The sequence below is a fragment of the Watersipora subatra genome, unplaced genomic scaffold (assembly GCF_963576615.1).
Source record: "Watersipora subatra unplaced genomic scaffold, tzWatSuba1.1 SCAFFOLD_49_1, whole genome shotgun sequence".
Taxonomy (NCBI): domain Eukaryota; kingdom Metazoa; phylum Bryozoa; class Gymnolaemata; order Cheilostomatida; family Watersiporidae; genus Watersipora; species Watersipora subatra.
In genome coordinates, this window is record NW_027045308.1 from 193 (window position 1) to 8,814 (window position 8,622).

General features: G+C 32.0%; 1 protein-coding gene across 1 annotated transcript; it reads right to left on the bottom strand.

Annotated features, from left to right (window-relative positions):
• Nucleotides 1–1,302: 1,302 nt before the first annotated feature.
• On the bottom strand, nt 1,303–1,881 carry LOC137410137 (leucine-rich repeat and coiled-coil domain-containing protein PF3D7_0703800-like). Its single transcript, XM_068095720.1, has one exon. It carries the CDS (start codon nt 1,879–1,881, stop codon nt 1,303–1,305), a length of 579 nt encoding a protein of 192 aa, XP_067951821.1.
• Between the last annotated feature and the right edge of the window lie 6,741 nt (nt 1,882–8,622).

The window sequence follows — 8,622 nt, forward strand, 5'->3', positions numbered from 1 at the left end:
TGCTGGTTTATGTGGATCGATTAACTCTTTCACTGCCATCTATGTATAAATATAGCTATTGGCCTACTGCCAGCCATTTTACCAAAAATTGCCGATTTTGCTTAATGATATGTATACAATTTCTTTCAACTTCAAACTCTATCTAGAACACCTTTGTTGTACATTTTAGTTTGCTAATATGTTAAAAAATAGTGCTATGCAAAAATTGTTGTGTATCTATACTTTGTGCATTGCTAAAGCTAGTTGAAGCTATGTGAATCTATGATTGTTACAAAGCTAAAACGATCCTCTACAATGTTCTTTACTCTTACAAAACTATTACTTTCACCACCATCTGAATTAGTGCTGCTACTTTAATTATCTGTGTAATCACAAAAATCTAAATCTGAATTGGCTATAATGTAATCAACATAAATAATTATTTGTTTTCTAACTCAGGAGGTACTTTTGAAAACCATAATAACACCAAAGAGTTCAAATGTCTGGAAGAAAAAAATTTATGTTTTATGTTGGAAAGTCGCAGACAAAAATTTTATCCTGCTTCATTAATTTAGTTTGATTTTATAGATGAATTGTCGGACGACACTATCAATACCATAAAATTTCTATAGATCATTGTTTATGTAGTCAACAGATAATAGAATTAAGTTACTACGCAGTTGCTGAGAAATTCGCATAAATGCGCATACGACAGTGAAAGGGGTAATGCTAATGCTTTTGAATGATAACAATCATGACTACACTTTGCCATTATTTTCACCAATCCATGGTTTTTTTTGACGTCATCAAGCCGTTTACACATGCGCTCGTTCACAAAAAAGCCGCCATATTTGTAGAAAATGATCGTTTTTCTTTCATTTAATAGTACTTTTTGGTGTTGTTTGGACACTATAATAAAAAAATTGTAAACAAAAGCCTTGTTTTCAAAAATTCATTGCAAAAGCTTCGTGTTTTTAGCAGTGAAAATGTCTATAAAGATGGCCGACAACAAAAAAATTATGTCACGAAAAAACCAAGGATCGTTTTAATGTAGTTTTGAATTTTTGTTTGAGTTCTATGACATGGAATTCATGTCTGGTTTCTCCACAACAGAATGGCTGCATCTTTTGTTAACACGATCAAAGTTAGAAGTTTTACCAGATCCCTTTCCGTCTTACAAGTCCTATTACCTTCTGCATACTTCACTTGGTTAATACAGTTAAAGTTAAAAAAAAATAATGCCTTTATAACATGCTAGTTAGTATGTAATTTATTTATGTATTTATTCATTCTGTATGATAGCTTCTTATGCTTTACTAAAGTTTATTTCATTAGGTTAGCAGTAGCCTCTTGTATATGCATTAGGTCAGCAGTAGCCTCTTGTATATGCATTAGGTCAGCAGTAGCCTCTTGTATATGCATTAGGTCAGCAGTAGCCTCTTGTATATGCATTAGGTCAGCAGTAGCCTCTTGTATATGTATTAGGTCAGCAGTAGCCTCTTGTATATGCATTAGGTCAGCAGTAGCCTCTTGTATATGCATTAGGTCAGCAGTAGCCTCTTGTATATGCATTAGGTCAGCAGTAGCCTCTTGTATATGCATTAGGTCAGCAGTAGCCTCTTGTATATGCATTAGGTCAGCAGTAGCCTCTTGTATATGCATTAGGTCAGCAATAGCCTCTTGTATATGCATCAGGTCAGCAGTAGCCTCTTGTATATGCATTAGGTCAGCAATAGCCTCTTGTATATGCATTAGGTCAGCAGTAGCCTCTTGTATATGCATTAGGTCAGCAGTAGCCTCTTGTATATGCATTAGGTCAGCAGTAGCCTCTTGTATATGCATTAGGTCAGCAGTAGCCTCTTGTATATGCATCAGGTCAGCAGTAGCCTCTTGTATATGCATTTGCCTTCAATGTTTCAGTTAATAATTCATGAGTTATCTTCTCAAGTTAATCATGGTGGTTCCGTCAGAGCTAAAAGTTTCTTATTTAAGGTGTCATCCACTCTTGACTTAAAATTTGCATAAACTTGTTAAGCATTGCCCTGAAAACTCTTTGGATTTTCAAGCATGTTTTTAAAGAGTTTTGAAGTATGTTTGACAAATTGAATCATGAAAAAGTGATATATTTTGATAGTAGTTCATGCTTTTTTAATTTACATGGATCCAGAGAGCAATAGCAGAGTTTGCAACAACAGTTTTACTACACTTTTATTATTTATTGAACCATATACTTTATAGTTAGTTTTTATCAATTGAAACTGTTGAACTTGTTTAAAAAAGAGGTTTGAATAATGATGTTTTATCACATAATTTAGATAAAAAAAAGTTTCGATTTTGATTTCAACGGTGTAAAATTTACACCCTTTGGTTAGTCATGAAAAAATGTCAACATCAACTTCCTGATGATTGCTAAAAAGAATACCTATCAAATGTTTTATTGTTCTTGTTGACAGTTAAGTCAGCAAAAACTGATGCTGGTCCAACAATACCTAGTATTAGCAATATTGTATAATAGTTGCCTTTTCCTAATTGAGTGGCACTTATGCAGTTCGAAGCTCAGCGCAAGCATCAAACACAAATGTTTTATGAATAACCAATGAATTGCATCTATTTAAAATATTTAATACCATAAATGCTTAAATTAATCAGATCATGTATTTTTATTGTCATTTTAGAGGTTAAAGACCAAAAGGTAGTGTTTATATGCATTTTTGCTTTCTCTGCCTACAATACTGCAGTTTTTAGATTTAGCCAAAATCAATGCTTAGACCATATCACACACCGAATGATCAACATTCACCAAAACTACTAGTGAATCTGCTGAGTCAAAAAGCTAGGCATGTTTTACAGCTTAAATCATTTATGAATAAAAACCAATCCCATCACAATAATGGTAAGTACCGTCTAACAAAATTTCCATGATTGAGTCCTAGTTTCAGGCAAGTGAGCTGACTAAAAAAATATATTTAGTTTGTATTTTAACTCTTTCACTGTCGTAGACGCATAAATGTGTTTTCGCGGACGACTGCCGTAGACACATTATTGCGGCTTTCCCAGCAATTTTGTAGTTACCTAATTTTATTATTTGTTGACAGCATAACCCACGGTCTTTAAGACTTCTATAAAATTGACAGTGTTGTCCAAAAATTTGTTTATAAAATTAGCCTAAAATAACGAAGCAATTTTAAACTTTTGTTTGAGAATTTCTAATTTATTAATGAAAATTTTCTTGTGTGAGTTCATTAATTACTGCTCGCGAGTCAGAAAACAGGTAATTAGTTATGTTGATGACATTATAGCTAATACAGATTCAGATTTTTGTGATTATACAGATAATTAAAGCAGCAGCACTGTGTCTGATAGCGGTGAAAGTAATAATTTTGTAAGAGTAAGGAACATTATGGAGGATCGTTTTAGCTTCGCATCGATAGTAGCTTCACAAAACTTTATCATTGCACAAAGTATAGATCCATTGAATTTTTGCATAGCAATGTTGGTTAAAATGTTGGAAAATTAAAATATGTAACAACAATGTTCTAGATAGAGATTGAAATTGGAAAAAATACTGTTTACATATCAAGGAGCATATCGACAATTTTCGGAAAAATTGCTGGCACTTGGCAGATACCCAAATTTGTACATGCTTAGCAGTGAAAGGGTTAAATCTACCTTATTTGACCAGTAAAGTTGAAACAACAGAGAAAGATGACTAGTTATTATCGCTGCTTTATAAAGTATTTATACCATGAAGGCCTTAATCAGATATCCTATAATTACTCTCATTGAAAAAGGTTTCATTTCAGCAAAATATTAAGTTCATGCATGTAACGTAACAAAGCCTCCCTCTGCTCTTTTGTTTACATGATGTCAGTGTCACATTAGGTCATAGTTTACTTTGCTAGCGAATTCTTTGCTGTCATGTTTATATCATCATTTTCCTTGAAATTTAGGCAGGTGAATTTTAATGCTTATGCTAGTGTTAGAATAGAGCTATTATTATAGTTTGTAAGTTTTTTAAAAGTTTCATTGATAAAAGCACGTTTTCAATAACTTTAAAAAAGTTGACAATTACATTTTATCCCTCGAATAGTAAAAATTCTAAATGAAAATAGTTTTATAGCCTGTAAATTAAACCTAATGATTTAAAGGTTGCTCGTACTACATTTCTTAAGGTGTCTTCGCTGACTGGGTGCAGAATTATTTTAAAGCCTGTGAATGACTTAAACCAGTAATGGAAATCAAATCTACTTACACTGGTTTCAGCTTAATGGTGATCTAAGTTTGGGTAGAATTTAAATCTGAAGCTAGAGTAACAACCAACAGTAGTATTTTTCATCATATTACAATTTATTTCATTTTAAGCGAGTCATCCACACTGACAGTTTTATTGCAAATTCTTATTAAGAAGTGATAAGTTCTAATTGTTTAAACTTTATAGAAGTATAATTTTTTGCTTAAATAACTTAAACAAAATTAAATTTCTCAAACCGCTGTAAAAATACTTTGCTTGTGCGAGCAACCGATTTTTAGTTTAAAGAAAAGGCTGAACGTGACATCGGAGTGTTTACTTGCAGAGTAACATTTTTGAGAGACGACTGGATAACCTAATGTTACACCCAAGTGATGTAAACATAAATAGTGGAAGAACACCTTGGTTGTTTGTAAGCACATGTATGAACATCTCATCTTTGGTTGTAGCAATATTCTTATCACTGAAAAAAATCATAAAGTACCTGATTATAGTCTGCATTTTCTGCGTAGTCTCTAAATTAGCTTTAATGGCAAACCGCTGTTTTCTACTGGCAAAACTTTACTGATTGAGTATGTTACCTTTTTATGTGATGACAAAAATTTCTTTAAACAACGTACATGCTTAACGCATAAACTCAATAGAAAGACAATTCTAATGAGTAGTACATAGCTTTACCTAGCATGAAGGGTTTAAATTAAAACTGTTTCAAGTCATTACATGGGCTTGATTGAAAACCGTGTTTCAAGCAACTCAGATGCAGCTACACTAACAAACTTTAACCTTACACTCTGACTGTACCCTGGTTACTGTTGCAGGGTAACAGGCTGTAAGAACTGCATGAAACCCTGCATAAGAAGTCCTACAGTTTGTGAATAAAACAAATGAACTGCTTCTTCTTTTTAAAAAGCAGCAAGGTCGCAATTCTCAAAGTGGGGTATAACTTTGAGACTTTTGTAGATCCAAAAAAAGAACTTTGAATGTTAATTCAGATAAAGTGGATTTATTTCATCTAACCAGAAAGATTAGCACACACAGTGTGTGTGCAGTTACTGGTCAAAATGATGCAATGGGCTTTGGTACACTTGATCTTTTAAATTGTTGCAGTACAAAAATAATCCACCACTTTATAAAAACTGCTTTTCTGAAACAAGAAAATTTTAATAAAATGTTTATGATATGCCAATAAATAAGTGAGAACAGTAAAATACGAAAAAAAGGATAGAATTGAAATAATATTTCCAGGCATAGTATATGCAACAGAGAACTTTAAATGTAATTTTTAGACTAATCTAAGACAAGTTCCAATTATGGTCTATTATTACAATTATAGTTACATTTATGTTCTATGTGAAATGTTCCAAAAATACAAAATGCTGGACATATTTGTCAAGTTTTTGACAGTTAAAATTATCTATATGATTGAAATAAACCCACCTTTTTTAAAGAGAAGATGAACAATAAAGCAATCAACTTCAGTGCAACGGAAAAAGACATTTACACAAAACCAGCAAGCAAGTGCCTTTCGAAAAATTAGCAAACAGCTGAACAATTTGTGACTAGTGAAATGCAAGCACCTTAAGGTAAAACATAGCAACATTTGATTACAAAAAAAAATCAAAATCAGTGTTAGGCCTACATAATGATGTCTCCTCTGAATTGACTGACAACTATGCAGTTAAATCAGTGTTAGGCCTACATAATGATGTCTCCTCTGGATTGACCGACAACTATACAGTTAAAGGTTTTGCGCAAGCTTCAGTCAAAATTATTTCAATACGTGCCTTTGCATTAAACCACCGAAAAGTTTATGTCAAAAATTTGAAAAACTGTACAAATATATAGCAAACCTATGTACCTTTATCATCAATTTTAGATTATAAAAAAGACACCAGAGTATTTTTTTTTGAGTTTAAATGTTACACAAACTGACCGCTTTCGACAGAGCTTCTAATTGAGCTACAGAGACAGAAAGAAGAATTATCTATACCATAACTCCCTAACGCATACTGTTAGTATCATGTTATTTTCTTATTAGTGCACAAAATGCAAAAACCAATTATCACTGACTGCCCATCAAACTGCTTAAAAATCAGCATTTTTATAAAAAAAGTTATTAGATGAAAATATAATTTTTTCAAACTCTTCTACTATGAAAAAAGCCTTGAGTGTTGTTGAAAGATGTGAGAAATACAAAAGGAAACTGAACAAAACTCAGCTTTTGAATGTCTACTCATAATTAATAACGTGTGAATTATTTATAAAACGACTCCCTAGTAAATATTGTTGGTATTCACTGACTGACCAACAAAATGTGATATGGATAAACTCGTGTACAAAAGAAGTTTGACTTGAAAATGATGTAATCTGCTGACATGAAACAATGATTGATCAATGATATACAAACATACTATATATACAATATACATACATGTATATTTATATATGTGGTATATGGTTACCACATACTATATTTATTGTACACTTTGAACCTAATGACATATAAAACTGTACTTACCAAATTATATACTCACCATTATGTATATCACTTGGTTGATACTTTTTATGGTATGCAATATAACCGCCAGGTCATCAACATGTTCTTAGTTTTTAAAATCTCACGTCAATTCTACTTTGATCTCATTAATTAAGAAAAAGTGAAATGTTAGAGCTGTTATCGCAAAATTAGACTTTGAGCCCTGTAGCTAAATACGTATTTGTACTAAACAGTACTGGAAACAATTTTTTAGGCAATTTAAAATATAATTTTATTAATTTTTAAATACACTAGAAATAACAAGAGAATGCATTCTCAAAACCTATAACATGCAACTAAGTCTCAGCTAATCTAATCTTGTTAAAGGTTTACTTGCATCAAATATCACATTACAGTTATTTGGTATCAAAAGATTCAACATCTTTTACTATACTGTGTTGTATGTGTGTAATATGTGGAAATGTGATTACAAACTCTTAAAAACTCTAAAATGAACAGATAATCGCATCCATCATAAAAAGTTTGGAATCTCTTTATTTTGATGACATCCTCTAACGTTGTGGTTATTTATCTGACATGAGATGTTATCACGTAAAATTAAAAGCCAATAAATGGCTCAATATAAAATTTTTGGTAGCAATAGTTTATGATAAACACCTCAGTTTCTACCAAAAAGCCCAAATCAAATGTAAATGCTCACTACCTTACCGTTTCATCTCAGCCTGGTTTAATAGTCTAGTCGTTTTTTGAACATGTGACCCATACTTCCTGCCAAATAGCGCGAACAATTTTTGCAGCAATTTTTGACCATCGCATGTGACCAACAGACATGTTTATCGGATAATGATATGCAATATTTTGAGCTGAGGCTAACGAATTAAAGGAATTCTCATGGCAGTTTTGAGATACCAGTGCTCAAAAAGACAGCATTACAATGATGCTGAAATAGACGCGTAGGACAATAGACATGGTTTTATTGAATGCATCAAATATATTTGTAAAAACGATTTGGTGAATGAGGTTGCATGAAAGTGTAAACAGAAGCCATCGTGTTCATCTATGTCCCATTTGAGCCATTTTGGAAAGGGATGTCAATCTACGGTGTTTTCGTGATGGCTGCAATTAATTGTTTGTTTTTAATCACATTGTAGTCACATTTTCACATATTTGCGGCTACAATACAGCAGAGTAAAACATGGTAAACTTTTTGATACCAGATAACTGTTATTTCAATTTGGTAGCAAAACAACTTTTAAAATAAAAAAACCCGCTGCATTAATCAGGTATTCAATATTGTATGAATAAATTAACTGAGAGTGAAATGTATAAATTAAACGAGTGGTCAATATAAGCAGATTCGTTAGTATACCATTTTCCCTATACAATCTTTTCTTTGACTGTTTAGGTCAGCTTTCAGTTCTGCTCCTCACGAGTAAAAGAAGAAGTAAAAGCAACCGGAGATGAATCGTGGAGTTATTCTTGTTTTATGTAAGAGTATATGTGTATTTATTGGTGAGATAGTAGCCAAAGGGAGTTGACATATCTAACATAGCAAGTTTTACGCCATCTCAATATGTATTATTTTGTGTTAGCAAAATTTTTAAGTAAGGTTAAACTGTGCTAAACATCATGAGTAAGCTAGATCATGTTATTTAAAAATTAGCTGCCACATTAAATGATCAAAATTAAGTTTTTGCTTCCAAAACAAACATATAATAAAAACATCTAACAAAGAACCTCTGTGTGTAGGATTAATTGTAAACAATAAAAGTTATTAAAATCTTTAATTCCGAAAATAATATGATAAATTACTTCTATGTCTCTTTTAAGTGTTTTTGACAATGGCTGTATGCTGTCAGTTGAGACAAAGGCACAGTGTCTGCCAAAATACCACAAA

Coding starts and splice junctions, on each gene's coding strand:
- LOC137410137 (XM_068095720.1), bottom strand. CDS start 1,881: ATGCATATACAAGAGGCTACTGCTGACCTGATGCATATACAAGAGGCT.